This window comes from Ambystoma mexicanum, chromosome 10 (assembly GCF_040938575.1).
Source record: "Ambystoma mexicanum isolate Mex_15411 chromosome 10, UKY_AmexF1_1, whole genome shotgun sequence".
Taxonomy (NCBI): domain Eukaryota; kingdom Metazoa; phylum Chordata; class Amphibia; order Caudata; family Ambystomatidae; genus Ambystoma; species Ambystoma mexicanum.
This window is the reverse complement of record NC_090932.1, coordinates 1,457,741,587-1,457,758,393: the sequence shown is the minus strand read 5'-3', so window position 1 is coordinate 1,457,758,393 and position 16,807 is coordinate 1,457,741,587. Positions and strand designations below refer to the sequence as shown.

General features: G+C 44.3%; 1 protein-coding gene across 2 annotated transcripts in view; it reads left to right on the top strand.

The window, feature by feature from the left end:
- SH2B3 (SH2B adaptor protein 3) overlaps positions 1–16,807 on the top strand; it is a 570,764-nt gene that overhangs the window by 460,191 nt on the left and 93,766 nt on the right. For both annotated transcript variants that reach the window (XM_069619528.1, XM_069619527.1), the window contains 2 exons: positions 10,948–11,049; positions 16,629–16,729. In XM_069619528.1, coding sequence (XP_069475629.1) covers positions 10,948–11,049; positions 16,629–16,729 — 203 coding nt within the window. The remainder of the gene's footprint in view (positions 1–10,947; positions 11,050–16,628; positions 16,730–16,807) is intronic.

The window sequence follows — 16,807 nt, the reverse complement described above, 5'->3', positions numbered from 1 at the left end:
CCTGTGGTGTTTTGCCGAAGGGGAATTAAATTAATATTCAGTCAAACAGGCTACGGATCTATACAGTTTGCCATCAACCCTTCCCACCCACTAATTAAATAGACCCCCCGTCCACCCCCCCCTCCACCCCTAGCTGACCTTTTGTTGGCTAATCATTGGGAATTTAATAAAACAGCCGGGTTCGCACCATGTTGCATGGGCATGTGACAATTTTTCACCATTCATACAAAAAGCATAATAGTTATGATCATGCAATTTACTCTCCAAATACCTAATTTTACCCTCCACCAGCTCGCCAATTTGTAAATTCAGGACTTTTTCAGAGCAGCCAGAAACACATTTTAGCTTGCCATTACAATTCCATAAGTCGCATGTAAATACATTTTATTTCACTTAAATCGGCTTGAAATGATCTTGACACATTAATGGATGCAGTGCGGCTTGTGGTTACTGAGAAAATGCATCAGTTATGATAGTCCATTTAAACTAGTGGTCAATCTTTGTATTTATACAAATCCCAGCTCTTTTCTTCAGGCCAGTTTCCATTCTTGGCCAGCATGTGATCAGAACCTCCTGGACTTTGTTTTAAACATTTTTTGTAAGACCGGGTTAAAACCCATTAGCCTCTTTGTTGTTTGAAGTTGGTGGGCTGCAGTCCCATAAATAGTTGGGATGCATCGGCTATACAGAGACCTCCCACTGCAGATCCTGCCTACATTCCATTCATACACTGGCTAGCCCATTTGTCCTGCAAAATAATGAGCCTTCAGAGACAACCGGTCTGGCAACAGGGGAAGTTTGCTTTTAACACCAATAAGGGCAGGCCACACTTTATTGCAGTTGTAAATAGCTGGGATACAAGAGCTTCAAGGGAATTCCTTTCCAGGTCCAGCGCCCAACAGGCTTGCAGTAGGGGAAGCCATTTGTGAATTCTGCCCAGAGACCCACCGTTTGTCCTTGGCTGAAAAGAACTCGCATATTGCATTGTCTAACATCGGCCTTTACTCTGTGAAATAACGTGCATTTGACTGATCATGGTTCACTTTGCTTTTGCATCGGTGGGTTTCTTCTTTCTTTTCACACAGCATTGTTTTTTAAAATCTGACGACTGAAAGTACAAGGCTGTTTATTTCCGTCATAAATACAAATATATTTTTAATTATCTGCTGTTCGTTTTCATGCTGAAAATGGGTCTGAGTTGTCCTAGTGCACCACCTTTTGATGGGTGGCAGTTTCACTGAAATGATGCATTTATCTTTCAGCCAGAACTGTGATGTGCCTTTGTAATCTGCACTCTGATTAAATTTGTTCCGCTTTCTCTGGATTTCAACTGCAGAAGGACATCCACATAGTCTGCCTTAATAGGCCAATTTTCAGTGCAAAGGTGTTTGAAAGGCTGACAGGTAATGTTCACAGTGGGCCTTTAAGTTCTGTTTGTTTGGCCCTTTGATTACACCCCACATCTGGACGTACCCCATATCTGCGCCTGCATAATCTTTTTGAAGATAATTTGTTCTCTGAATGGCATTGAAATGATGCTGCCTTGTACATCTATTTATGGACTTTTTAGGGTTGCCTTTGTACATTATTCCTGTCGGCATTGTCTGATCATTTATGAATAATGGGATGTAGAGCTGTTGATTAGATCCTAGATTATTTTTATTGAGTAGTACTAAAGTATGTAATTTGTGAGTCATTTGGTTTGTCAGCCCCATAAGGGCACTCTGCAAAGACACTGGGCTTCCACCCTGAGTAGCCTAAGTGGGTTGGGTTATAGGACCCAGGCTCTGGGGCCTGTCTGAAAATGTATAGCACTTTAATTTCAGACTGGAGCATGCTCTGACCTGGCAAGACCTATATGCTCAGTGTGGCTGAAAGTGCTCCCGGGAGGTATATGGCTCGTTATTGACCTTCGGTCTCCGCCAATGTTTGCAGCTATATTTTGACCAAGCCCTGTTAGGTGAACTATGCTTGATCATTAGCTTCAAACCAATGCATATGCACATGTGACCCCTCCGCCCATTGGTTGAGCTTCATAATTCATCCAATCTGGATAGTTTATTCTATTGTTTTGTGTGGAGACTACTTAACCTTACTCTGTTCCAAGACTGCAATGTATATAATGGGTCATTGCTGACTGCGTCATTCAGTCCCAGAGCAAACTCAGATAGGCCAGTGAAGGCACACCCCCGCATGCTCACACCAGGAAAAAAAGACAACCCACTAGGGAAAAAGGCCCAAGACACCCTTGCAAGGATAACAAGTATTTATTTCTTACAAAATAGAAGTGCATAAGCAAAGAACTCTGCTGCTGCAGAATGTTCTGAGCTCCGTAGGTGCATGCAGAACATTATAAGCACAAACAACGTCACTGATGATGAAATTATATATAGTACAATTCTACAATCTTAATAGGAAGGTCTCTATAACGGTAGGGACTGTTCCATATGGGATGCCAGGCCATTGGTCCATCTTCATCTGTCCATCTTCGCACACGTGGGCGCTGCTGGGTTCGTCATCCAAGGTAAAGTTGGCCGAACAATGAATTGGCTACTAACACAAACAATGTTATTTTATCTTAGTAACTGTGCACCTGGCAGATACAGGGATGAGCTTGGGGGGAGGGCTGAAGTCGCACTAACTCACATGCTCCACTCATTTCCCAGACAGATGAACAACTCCCAAGGTCCTCCACCTCCGTTTTGGGCTATAATTGGCCACCACCCTGAACCTCACTGCACAAATCACGTGACCCACTTGTGAAGGCATGATGGCCTAGCCTTCTGATCTTAGTGATCGATCGAGGGGTGTACAAGTTTTATGGTTGGTGGTCTGGGTTTGGATGGTCTTGTGGCATGCAGGGGTCCCAGGATAAAAGCATTGCAAGGCTGTATTTCTTGTGTGGGGATCACTGGTGGCAGGAGGGCCTTGCTATCTTAACTGTGGGATGGTGCTGTCAGGAGGCGTGCTGTTCCCTTCTCATGACCTTGCTGAGTGCATTCTTCCCTGTGCGTGCGGGCCCGTAACTTTGTAGAAGAATGGAGGATTTCATGAGACCTGGCCCGGGTGGGGGTTGGTGTTCGCACTCATGCAAGGAATCTAATACTAAAACATATAATGCTGTTCGCCGCGCTTGGGCCTAAATTCTAGGATGGCTGCTGCTCGCCAAGATGGCATTCAAACCTGCATCTACCATCTTAATGCAGCGAGGTGATTGTGCATTCTCCTCTATGTGCACTCCCTTTCCCCCCTGCTCTACATATGTACTCTCAGCATTTATTTCTTATTCGGTTTTGCCCAGGGGGTGGGAAGACCCTCTCTCCTTCCCAACACCAGGAAACTTTAAAGTGGATACTCAAAATAATGCCCTTTTCTTTGTTTGGGTCATAAGGTGGTGTTTCAGCACCAACTATAAACCAAAACTATTGCATTAGAGTAGAGCTAGGTGGGAGATGGCATGTGAGGTAGGGGACACACAGCTTGTAGGTGTTAGGTTATTTACCCACCCACTGATTGCCCATTGCCATGCTAAGACGTATGGCTATTTCCAGCCACTACCAGCGCCTTCCTGCCTAAAGCGCACCCTCTAGGAACTCTTTAAGCACACTATCAAGCAGTACGATCAAACCTTAGCTTGCCAGAGTTGGTCCTAAGCAGTCTGCTGAGAGGTAATGACTTCTTTGCAGCAGTACATGGCTAATGGTGCAGTAAACATGTCTTAACCAAGTGTGCCTTCAGTCTCTGGATAATTATCTGTTCTTTGCACTGAAGTCCTGTTATAAAAATGCATAGACAAAGCCAGCAGTTGGGGCTTATGTATAGGCATAAATAGTCATTTTCCAAGCGCTGCTGTCATATATCCAGATAATCGCACCATTTTCCATCTATTGCCAGATACTACCATAACATCAGTGCCTATCCCTGACACACAAGTGCTTTGCCAACACTTTTCCGAAATACCTCACCTGTAAGTTTTCAAAAAACCTCTCTGACGGACTCACCAGATCCGCCCAGGTGAATCGACTCACTATCCCAAGATACAAACTAGAAACATCTGGAGGAAAGAGTTTCCCAGTGCTGGCAGCCAAAATGTGGAGCGCACTGCCTTCTGACATCCGAGTTGTGGCAGCCTACCTGCCCTTTCGAAAGAAACTAAGAACCTAGCTAATTGCGCAAGAATTATCCATGTCTTAGAAGTAAGTCTTGTTGATACTGTGACCTGCTCAATCCTGTAACCCTGAGCATGGTCTTCCACAACATGATATGATTCCGGCCAAGCTTCCGGCCACTCACTGCATCTGCATGATCAACTATATGTAACTCGTGAACCATGACAACCCTACTGCAATATGCTTTAATACTAAGATATGGATCTATTTAACCTGTTACTCTTAGCTTGCTTTTTTCACAACTTGCTAAACTGTAGTCCTTGTCAACTGTAATGGGCATCACCAACTCTTTTTGTCTAAATCATGGATCTGCAACCTGCGGCTCTCCAGATGTTTTGGACTACAACTCCTATGATCTCACACCAGTGACTGTGCTGCATGGGGCTGATGGGAGTTGTAGTCCAAAACATCTGGAGAGGCAAAGGCTGCCGACCCCTGGTCTAAATGCAACCTATGTATGCAACATGTATATTTGCACCCGGATACCTTTTGGGTTTGGAGCGCCATCTAAATAAACTGCTGGTTTTGACAATGCTTTGGAACCCTTTTTGCTTAAGTATACCCACTCGCTGGTTCACTCCCAAGTCTCTCCCTCAGATGTCGTAGGATTTGCTATTGTATTCAGAGCAGACCCGCCGCCCCATTACACCTGCTCAAGCCGTATTCCACTGGTCTACAGACCACGCAAACCATCTGCCTGGTGGGTGGGCGACTTCTCCGCTTACCTCTAAAGGGGGAGCAACTCATTCATGTACTACTGAGATGGGGCAATAGTAACCAATGCTGGTTCTTTACCCAGTGATCTGTACTACGTATACCTTGGTGCCCCTTCAATGCCAGTCGGGGCATTTTAGGCATCCGATTGCAAAAGGTAGGGCCAGAAAATCAAGTAGCCCAGGCAATATCAACCTGGGAAGGATTTAAAGACACAGGGGCTCATTTTCCCTGAAGTGTAAACTGCAGGGAGGGAGACTGCCTACTTTTGTACTTCGATGCAGTAAGGACCCCTTTGGTCAATTTTCCAAATTGGCCGTACGAAGCGCAATACAAATGTGTTACATGTGCCAGATCCATCTTAAAGTGCTTGTTTCATGCTTCGTACCGCAAGGAAGCATATGGGATTCATTTGCATGGATTCCCATGGAATTTTCTTGCTTTCAGCAGGTGCTAAAAGAACGGCGGATTCCATACGAATCCATTCATTTTACACCAGCATTAAAACGTCATGCTGGTGTAAAACCATTATATTTTTGCAGGTCAGGTAGAGCAGGAATGCACCACTGAATCGCTCATCCCATTCTCTGCCCCGCAAAAAATCTCCTGGAGCATAAACAGGGGTGTTAAACCTGGTGTAACCTTTTTTTTATACAAGACTTTAACGTTTTCCTTTTCACAAAACCTTGAGATGGCGAGTTGAAGACAGTCTGTGCACTGTTTTAAATCCCAATTGCCGGAGTCGGCAATGATTCCTTATGGCATTTATAACGCGCCTGTACACAAGTGTTTTTAGGCGAGACAAAGGGGAGAAACAGAGGGAGGACAAACAACGATCTTACTAGACCTTGCGTCATTCAATTTGTGCAAGTGTAGGGAAGGGGAACCGGAGAAGTGCTAAAAGAGGGGGGGTGGGGGGGTAGGTAATCAGAAAGTGCAGCCAGCGGGTGGCTAAGTACAGGTAATCAGAAAGTGCAGCCAACGGGTGGCACATAAGTGCAGTGAGAAGGGACTGTATGGTTACAGATACAGACCACAAGTGCTGGGGGAGCCAAGAGGCAGTGTGAGGTGCAACTGGACAGGCATGGACCTGGGCCCACGTTCCATTGGGAATATGGGAATCCCGGCCGAGGACGCTCGCCCTTATGGATTCTAGTTATTCGGGTCTAAGACTACAGGTCACCTTCTGCAATGACCAATAGGTTTCTAGTTGGCAACCGATCATTCAGGACCGACAGCATTTGACCCATGACCTTTTTGGAAAGTTCAGGTTGTGAGCCTCCTTTTATTTACGGAATGGCTCGATCAGAGCATTAACCCGTATGTTGCTGTGTTTCAAGAAAGGCAGATCTTCTGATGTCCCAACAGCACGTATTGCAAACCCAAATGAAGGAAAGTCCCTGCGGCCTTGAGCTGTTAATTAAACTAGAACGTCCGCATTCATGTTCCCAGTCATATCTATTTAGAAGGGTGACACCCACACCTGAGCATTTCGCTCAACCGGTCTGTTTTGGGCACATCCACCTCAAGGCACCTGGGATAAAAGTTCATTGAGCGGTAGCAACTCTGGCCCTTTGTGATCGATCGCCATCGGGTTAGCTCAAGGACAGTCCTGGCAACAAATAGCCAAGACAGAAGCGTGGTAAAGGGAATACAAAATGGTCATGGTTTCCTTTAGGGCAAGGGTGGACTGGGAAATAAAAGAGGCCCTGGAAATAATAACTGGGGACCAAAAGAGGCCCTGGAAATAAAGTTCAAAGTGGCCCCATAGTACACATTTTCAGCAAGCTCAATGCTTTTCCTATGAGAAAATTTGGAAATACCACACAAAAGAGGCCCAGGGTGTAGAGGCCCACCGGGAAATCTCCAGAGTTCCCTATAGGCCAGTCCACCACTGCTTTAGGGACTGGTGATGTATTTTTGTGGTCGGAGCTTTTGCCAAGCTGCAATACACAGTAATAGCTCTCCACAAAGCTCCAGAACTCTAACTGGACCAGACATCACTGAGGTGATGGTCTTCAGGAATGCTAGAATAGCCCTCTATTGACTGCAGTTGACCATAACGCCATTTTAAGATGCCCCCAGCCCCCACACCTCTAGTGACCCAAGGTCATTAGGAGGGCCGTGAGATAGCTGGGGGGCAGGAGGCTGCAGGCCCATCCCAGAGATCTGCAGGTCACTTGATCAACTGCTGTCAGGATCGACTGATCATTTTAAGCCTTCCAAGGTCAATGAAGCGGTTGAGCTGCGCAATTATAGCATTTATGATTTAAGAACCTAAAATAATTAAGTTTGTGGTCTGCATTAATTAAGGCTAAGACTATTCCTCATTATTATTACAAAGGTAGCGGGCGCCCCTCTCTCGCAAGAACAGACATGATAACCTGTTCAGTGGTTATTAACCACTTGAGAGTTCGCAGCCACTGCTTTTACTCACTGTGCCTTTCACAGATGGGAAATATCCATTTGCATATCAGTCTTTGTCCTGCCCAGGGGCAGTCCAGCACCGAAATACAATGGCAATTCCAATCTGAACGAGAGTACCACCAGCAACCCCATACACGTGTTTCACCCTTGTTGGGGATCATCAGTGAGGTGAAGCTGATGCCTCTCTAAGCACAGTGAGAGGGAGACCACGTCTGGTTGCCCCCAGGAGACCTAGGGTTACCAATCCCAGGTTCCTTAAAAAATATTTTTACAAAGGTAGCGGGCGCCCCTCTCTCGCAAGAACAGACATGATAACCTGTTCAGTGGTTATTAACCCCTTGAGAGTTCGCAGCCACTGCTTTTACTCACTGTGCCTTTCACAGATGGGAAATATCCATTTGCATATCAGTCTTTGTCCTGCCCAGGGGCAGTCCAGCACCGAAATACAATGGCAATTCCAATCTGAACGAGAGTACCACCAGCAACCCCATACACGTGTTTCACCCTTGTTGGGGATCATCAGTGAGGTGAAGCTGATGCCTCTCTAAGCACAGTGAGAGGGAGACCACGTCTGGTTGCCCCCAGGAGACCTAGGGTTACCAATCCCAGGTTCCTTAAAAAATATTTTTACAAAGGTAGCGGGCGCCCCTCTCTCGCAAGAACAGACATGATAACCTGTTCAGTGGTTATTAACCACTTGAGAGTTCGCAGCCACTGCTTTTACTCACTGTGCCTTTCACAGATGGGGTTGCTGGTGGTACTCTCGTTCAGATTGGAATTGCCATTGTATTTCGGTGCTGGACTGCCCCTGGGCAGGACAAAGACTGATATGCAAATGGATATTTCCCATCTGTGAAAGGCACAGTGAGTAAAAGCAGTGGCTGCGAACTCTCAAGTGGTTAATAACCACTGAACAGGTTATCATGTCTGTTCTTGCGAGAGAGGGGCGCCCGCTACCTTTGTAAAACTATTCCTCATTATTACCCTGGCTAATTATGTTACCGTTATAGCTGTATTAAAAGCCCACTAAAACCTCATAAGGCGAAAGGGGAACAGATCACTCGAATGATAATGAATAGTTAGTCTCCTTTTTATGTTGGTTGAAAAACTTGACTGGCATTTAAAGTTATATCTTGTTTTTTTCTTTTCCTTTTAGGTTAGTACTGGCATGTGAGCCTTTCTTCCAGGTTTTGAAAACCTTTACCATGGTTTCTTCAGCTCATGCTCGCTAATGTAAAACTATTCTGCTAAAGTAATTTTGTTTTTTTAAAGCGGAAGTATCCAATTTAAAGCCCACCCTGTATTTTGGGTCTATTCTGTCATGTAGAAAAATTGAGTTAAAACGTTGCTTTCTCTTTGTAGAGTAGGACCGTGATATTGTTTGTAGTGTTAAAGTAATGTTAAGGAACGCTGTGCCCTGGCGTCTTTGGCTGCCACATTGGGCGACAGGAAATGTAGGGAGCCGAGCCACACAATCAACCATTTTTCACCAGTGATAACCTACGGCTAACTGCTATGATCCAACTGAGAGAAAAGGGCAGAGTTTGGGGCATTTCTACAGGTATACATCTGTGCAACTAAGTTACCATCAAGCCTGGTATTTTGGGGGTGGCGGCTGTTCATTACAATGGCTTAATTCCTCATTGCGCCAGTCGTGCTACAGCGTATTGCTTCTATGTTACAACTCTTCTAGACCACCCCAATCACTGTGCCAGACTCCCGCCATCACAGCACCAGACTTTCCCATCATTGCACCAAAACTTTGCTGCATCCCATCACATGCCCGATGGCCACCATCCAACGCCGCGGCAGAAGGTCCCATTTGGTTATTTATGTTTTTGTAAGGCGCCAACCTCAAGCACTGTGGTGATTAGGATCACCGAGAAGACACCAGACACGGAGATGAGTTCCGCCATTGCACCCCAAGGTTTATTAAGTAGCAACTGCTTAGCTTGATGACAATCCAGAACACTGGTGGTACGCACGCACCATAACAAGACTGCCACACAGTCGCTGCCTAATGAGTGGCACCCGGGCAAAAGAGGAAGATGTGGGGGGGTGAGAGGTGAGAGAAGAGGGAAGGAAGGCTTTGATCATTCATTGACTTGGAATATTCCAGATCAGTTAGGTGCGAGGGGTGGGGGCTGTGTAGGGAAAACTCCTAAATTCTTCTAGGAAAGGGAACAGTGGAAGGTACACAAATGGCTCCAGAGATAGATTGTTATGTTAAGTTTTTATACTGCGCACATCACCACCTTAGGGGTCTTAAAGTACCAAGACATGTAGCTGTGGGGGCCTATTGAGACCGACCTATATCAGGAAACCAGTGCAATATACTGAAGGCCTTTATTATCCCGTAGTGCCCTAGCGAACTGTTTGTTGTGTGAGCTTCACAGTGCACTGGATACACACCATTTTAGATACCATCATGTTGGCAGAGTAACCCCTCGTTCTGCCAGAACGCCCCTTTTATTGAGGACACCCCATCGTTGCACCTATGCTCCTGTATCCCATCCTTGTGCCATCCACTGTGCCAGGGCATCTCCAAATTGTCGCACCCGGGCTGTGGCATACCACCATTTTGGCACTCACTGCCCCAGAACATCTCCTCATTGTGTTGCAAGTATGTCGGAATAGAAGTAGGGAGTAGCACGTTCGGGGGGGAGAAAGGGGGAAGGCTCAATACATTTTACTGCTCCAGACAAAATGGGACCAGTTCATGAAGACCATGAAATCCAACATCCATTTCCAATGGGAGTGAGAACCAGAGTAGGCGAATTTGAAGTTTGCTACTCTGGTTTGCTCAATTACTTACAGCATGAGTCGAATTCTAGGTGGAATCCCACACATTGTAGGAATGGAGTTTTGGGCTTATCCCACAAGTCAACCACTAAGTGCTGCCACAGGAAGCCATGGGGTGGAAAGATGCAAAGGGACCAAGTGTGGCCAGAGGGTGGGATGTCCTAAAGAAATGGGTGGCAGCTGAAACAGGGAGATAGCCAAACGATGCATAGCCATGGGGTGGAAAGATGAAGGGTACCGAGTGTGGCCAGAGGGTGGGATGTCCTAAAGAAATGGGCAGCAGCTGAAACAGGGAGATAGCCAAGCGATGCATAGCCATGAGGTGGAAAGATGCAAAGGGACCAAGTGTGGCCAGCGGGTGGGATGACCTAAAGAAATGGTCAGCAGGTGAAACAGGGGTGTGAGAAAAGGCGTTAAGGGAACAGAAACAAGATCTGGGCATGGCCATACTGCAGTGGATTGCCTTGACAGTGACCCTGTTTAACCCAGACATATGTGAAGTCGCTGTACTAGAAGATACACATGAAGCCAATTGTAAGACAATTGACATAACAGATAACGCAGAAGTAAGCATAGGCAGGGCGGGGGGGGGGGGAGAATTGGGAAGTAAGTTAATAGGGTATGACCCTCATGTTAATGTAATGTGACGTATTATGCAATTATGTTTGGTTGTCGTTTGTTACAAAGTAAAAACGTAATAAAAATATTTTTTAAAACCTTTAAAAAAAGATGTTGAGTGAGATGTGTTCCGGGCAGCATTTACTGTTTCGGATTTGAGTGTCTTCCTGTGTGTGGAGGCATTGCTAATTGCATGTGTTTGTTTCCTCTTGCGCAGTGTTCCAGACCAAAGCTGCATACATCCTGTTCTTCTGTCCAAGAGATAAGGAAGTGCACGTGTCTTGAAATGCCAGACAATCCCAACACATTTTTACTGAAGGTATGAAACACGATTATTATGTGTTCCTTGTTTTTTTCTTGATCGAGGTGTGGGGGCTAGGGGGACTGTTTTAATTCCTTTGTGGCACACTGCATGTCCGTTTATTTTAGTTTTGACTACTGGGTGGTGCTTTGGAGAATCCAATCTATTGCATTGGAGTACAGATAAGAGGGATGGCATGTGAGATGGAGCACATAGAATGTGAGTGTTGGTTATTTACTCACTCGCCCAATAACTATGCATGCCCATGCTAAGCCCTGTATTAATTCCCACCCACTACGTACCCCCTCCCAAAATACACTCCTGGGATGTCTTTGAACTAACCATATTACACAGTAACAGATAATGTCTTACTTCCAGCTATAAATGCGCTGTTGTTGCAATAAATATGGCTTAACCAAGTGTGCTTTCAGCCACTTGATTTGTAATCAACATGTGTGTCCTTACATCTGTTCCTTGACATGGCCAATGCTGTCTTTTAACAGGACAACAGTTTTAGTTTGTGTATGCATAATAGATGGGTATTGTCCAAGCACTGCCATTGCATGCCCAGGAACTCAGACCATTTTCCAGCTGTCACTACCTTATTACCAAGTACCATTATGGCTACTTGACAAAGGCATATCTCATACCAACACAAAAGCCCAAACTGTTGGCTTTGCCAACGCCTGTCTGCTTGCCATCAGACTGGGACCAGATTACGTTGTTAGTGTGGGATTGATCTGTTTTTTGCACTGGGCACCGTTATCCTTTTCTTTCTCTTCTCTGTTTTTGTTTTTGTGTTTTGAAGACCCCATAATACAGTCTAGTTGTGGTCTTTGACAAACACACGTAGAGCTTTTTCTATATGGGCACCCTGTCAGGCGGCGAAACTCCTAAGATTGAAGAGGGTGAAGATGTGGTCTCCTCAGGGGTGAAGACCTTGCAGAAGTTTCTTCGGCATGTGAGCAAGTCTTCGAACATTGACGTGTTTCATCGTCCTCTAATGGAGCTCTAATCAATGCACAAAAACAATTTCTCAGAGCAAGTAATTGATTCACGGGGTGACAGATTTTTTATTTTATTTGTGATTTGTAGGGTTTGCGACAGCCTCTACTCCATGCCTTTTTTCAATTATCATTTTTTGCCCTGAGAAATTACCAGGATTCATTTTTTTTTTCTGTCGGGTTGAACACCCTCCCGAGTTCTGCCAGTGCCTGGGCTTTGTGGTCCGGCACAGAGGGCCATAGATATTGAGCACCACCCCAAAGAAAAATGTTATGATTGTTTTCCATTTGTCCATTCATTGCAAAGTTCTAGTTGACAGCTAGTGTTATTAAATCCTTTGTTACTTATGTCCAAATCGGTATATGGACCAAAAAGTGACGTACAATGAACACCTTTGTGTACTTTGGTGAATGTTTGTCGAAATGGATTCAAATAAAACAGTAAGTCTGGGTATCAATCTTAAGGTGTGGGGGGGGGGGGGGAAGACTCACCCTGACACATGAATAGGTAATAGAAAAAAGAACAGAGTTCCCAAATGATCGGGAACTGTCGTCTCCTGCACACTATCACAGGCCGTTGAATGCAGCCAAACATTCAAATCATAATTATAACCAATCAAGTTATTAAAATCTTAATGTTCATATGTGCATAGATTTATCTTGGCAATCTCATAGGCAAAGTAATTGCACAAAAAGTAGTCCAAAAAAAATACAACATGATATATATTTAATGATAAAGCCAACGCGTTTCGAGATCGTTTCTCTTCATCAGGGGCAATGTTTTCAATAGTTTCTAGAAAATAATCAAAATACAAAGATATATAAGTACTGTTCTCCAGGTAAAATGTAGCAAGACATCTCATGCATATTCTATTCATACTAGTAAGTCTGTTATTGAACAATAGGTTAATTTACAAACGGATCACTCCTTCTATAGTGGAGCATTACGACAACAAACGCTGAGGAGCATGGTGAGAACAGAGTGCAGATGACAGAGAGGTAAGGCAGTGGAACTAAACGCTGCGTAACTAAAAGATTTCCTTTGCTTGTCCTTCTGCCGCTTGTGTAGAGACATGCCATATGTAAAGACTACGCTAGACAATGAACAGGACCAGTAAAAACTGAAGAGTATCTGTACGCCAGAAGACCTATTAAGTGGATAAACAGGGAGAGCCCACAATAAGAGTAGTGGATGCCCAACCCACCAGTGTTTTCCAGAGAACCCCCCCGCAGCCAATGAGGAGGAGCCGCCAATGAATAAAAGTCAATATAACTTGTTCAGAAGTGACTATAAGAAAGTCTCCTGAAGAAAGTTCACCATTTAGGGTTTTAGAATTGAAACATGTTGAGTACAGTAAGAGGTAGGATGATCTATTGACTTAACCTCCCCCCTACCATATCTTGGTACAAAAATCCAAGGGTGGTTAAATAATAGAAAACGTCACTTGTATGTCTTTCTAAGGTTGTATATAGTGAATGAATTTGCTGTTTTTAGAAATTATGTATTATGTACTGGGATCACATAGAAGGGATTTATAGAAATGTATTGAATTTATAAATGTTCTTTGAATACAATGGTTACTTTTTACTATTTTACTAGCACGAGCAGCAATTGGTAATCGCTAAAGGTTTTCACTCATTGAGAACACCAACAAAGTATGGTCTCTAAACCCCCGACCTACATATTAGAAAAAATGGGATAGAGTTCTAGATGAGTTTTTATGCGATTGAACAAAGGTACCTTGTATGTCCCAAGGTGGACAAGTGTCAAATGTTGTGATATCCCGCGCTGGAACTACTAATGAAAGGAACCTCTTCCCTTCATTCAAAACTAGATTCTGTCTTAAAAAACAGAATGAACTAAGATGCTGAAGTCTGTGGAGAGCTAGGCATTCAAATCAAAATCATAATGTGTTCTATCACATTAGATAAAATACAAAATAACTCACCCTACATTGGGAGGATCTTGGGTTCCTGGAGAAAGCCAATTTACTTTCTACTGGGTGCTAGCGCTAGGAAACCCTTTTCACCTAAGGTAAAGATCAGAACAATATCTAGATGATCTAATCCTAAACTATGTTTGCATTAAGAAAGCCTAAAAAGGGAAGCATTCCTCTCACTTAGTGAGTGATAATTCACCTGTGTGTGCGCTATTCTCATGTTGTGACTGTAGATGGCACAGGTAATGAGTAACAGGATCTTCCCCAATTTGTGGCTTGTCATAAGGTAGGCTAAAACCTCTGCATATTTACATTGACACAATCCATTTAATCTGGTAAAGTGTACTTGGATGCAATAACTGGCAATGAGATGCGGACAGCAGTGCTTAACTTTACAGAAGGCCTCGCCACTGCGCACTATACACCTTGGACCATGCTGTGGGCGGCCTGCGTCATGTCTGCTTGTGTGCCCCAGAGGAGGGTAGTCTGCATCGCTGGATCTAGATCGACTGGGCCCCGGTCCAACATTTCGGGTATCTTGGAAGTCTGATTCCAATTTGATGGTGCATTTTTACATTGTGTCATTTGGGGTGGCCCTCATTGCTCTTTATTTCTTCACAACAGTGGTCTAATATAGAAGAGGCCCCTGAGTCTTCAAAATAAGAGCAGTCTCTTCGCTCCTACTCAACGGAGGCCCTTTCTTCTGCACCCAGAGACTGTTGTCGGCAGGATATTTCACTTTGGAAGGTTTACATTTTGAAAGAATAATTTTGAAAATGAAAAATTATTTAAAGAAACAATCCACCACCATGTATGATATTCCCCTTTCCACTGCCTTGTTTCCTTGTTCCCCCAAACCCGCACAACCTCGGCTTTTGGACCCGTGATGCACCATCACCCCTTGATAAGGCTTCCTTTAACACAAACCACTTTGACTCGTATCGCCCTCACCTCTCAGTCATGGTCATCAGCAATACTTGGATTACCCCAAATGGCACAGTCACACGTGCTGTCCTGCACTCTGTGCTAGTTCGCTTTGCCTATCCAGAATCAGATGTTTTAAAAAAATGTGATAGCCATACCTCAAAGCTCAAGAAGTACAAATGACCCACTCAACTTAATTAGACATTGAAGGGGTGGAATCCTGGCAAACTCCATCCCCCGCCCCACACCCCAACGCCAGAAATGAGCATTGCCCTTCTGAAGCTGCTAAACATTGACATAGAAAAAGGCATTAGGAATGTGGGAGGAGCTTCGGGGATTAAAGTGATGACCTCTTCTTCCTCTCCCTTAACAGAAGGCAGCCAAGCAGAGAAACTCTAACGTTGACCACAGGACTGAGCAAGTCTGTCGGATCTCTGCATATCTTTTGAGCTGTACCCTCGTGATTGCATTCCTGTTATTGTATCTTATTACTCTATCCTAGCCCAATACATGCATCCATAGGCAGGAAAACTGTGGCCGCGATCCTCTCAAAAGTTCATGCTAGGGGATGCTTTCTCATGTTGGGCCCAAGCCATAGCAGGTGGGGTTAGTTTCAGCACCACAGCAACCACCCCGTGGACCTCCTTACCTCCACACTTAAGAAATGAGCCCTCCCACCCAACGTTCAAGTGACTGCTGAAGGTTTGCCTGTTCAGTACTCTGAGCATGACTGTCCCCTACTTTGCCGGTACTACTTCCTACTGACGCAATGATCTGTACAGTTTTTACTCTGTTATTACCCTGTACAAACGTCGTGATACCTGGGCGTTACACAAATGTTAAAATAAATGTAGCAGAAATAGCAGAGACTCGTATTTAAGTATTTCTATATAGTTTCTGATTTACCAAAGTAACTAGAACTGCAACCACTTTTTTAATTGATTGTATATTGGTTTGTTCAAAATGATGCAATCCTGGTTATACATATGGTCCATAATACATATAACATATTAATGGTAAAAAAAAATCCCAATAAATGTGGTAACTAAATTCAGTAAAAAAATAAATCTTGCAACCACTTTCAGGTTGATATATTTTTTAAATACTGTTCACTCTGTACATGGGTTTTATTTGAGATTGTGGACATATGCTCCAAGGACTGAAATGTGAATGTAACCTTCGGCTAAACCAAGGGACCGATTTTTGTCTGTCACCTTTCAATTTCGTAATGTTGTCAAAGCTGCTAAGAGAACGCATCTGGTCTTCACACTGATTTAAACCATGTTTAAAGGTGCTTTGTAGTGAAAGGAAAAACACCCAGTTCTCTCTCTCTCTCTTCACCAATTTGAATTATTCCAGAACGTTTTCCAGACCTATGTTGGCATCATTCGTTAGCTTGCCCCTTTAATGATGAACTCTGTGAACAATATGTTATGGAGTACGTTTCAATTTGGCTATGCCGCAGTCTACTTCCTTTAAGAGTATTTGAGGCATACTGAGGGAGTCGGGGGGGATACAAGAGAATGAGAGAGATGAATAACAAAGGAAGTCAGAGTCCCACAGGATGGGGGGAGAGGAAAATCAGAAACGGTGCCAAGACTGGTTCTCGGAGCAAGAACGGAAACGACTGCTTTGATGTGGCCCACTGGCGCGCAACTATATTTGCATGTCTGTGTTTTATAACCGAATATTCGATAAGACCACTCTATCTCTCTGTTCCCTTGTGTAGGTGAATAGTTCCACCGAAGTTACCGAGGTTATTTTTGAGACTGACGACGATCAGCAGTTGAATTCTTGGACGTCAGAAATCAAAGAATGCATAACACGCGGGTAAGTGTGCACTCCTGGTGTTTAGTTTAGTTTATTTATAGAGCGCAGCCGAACCCTCAGGTAGCTGGGTGCATAATC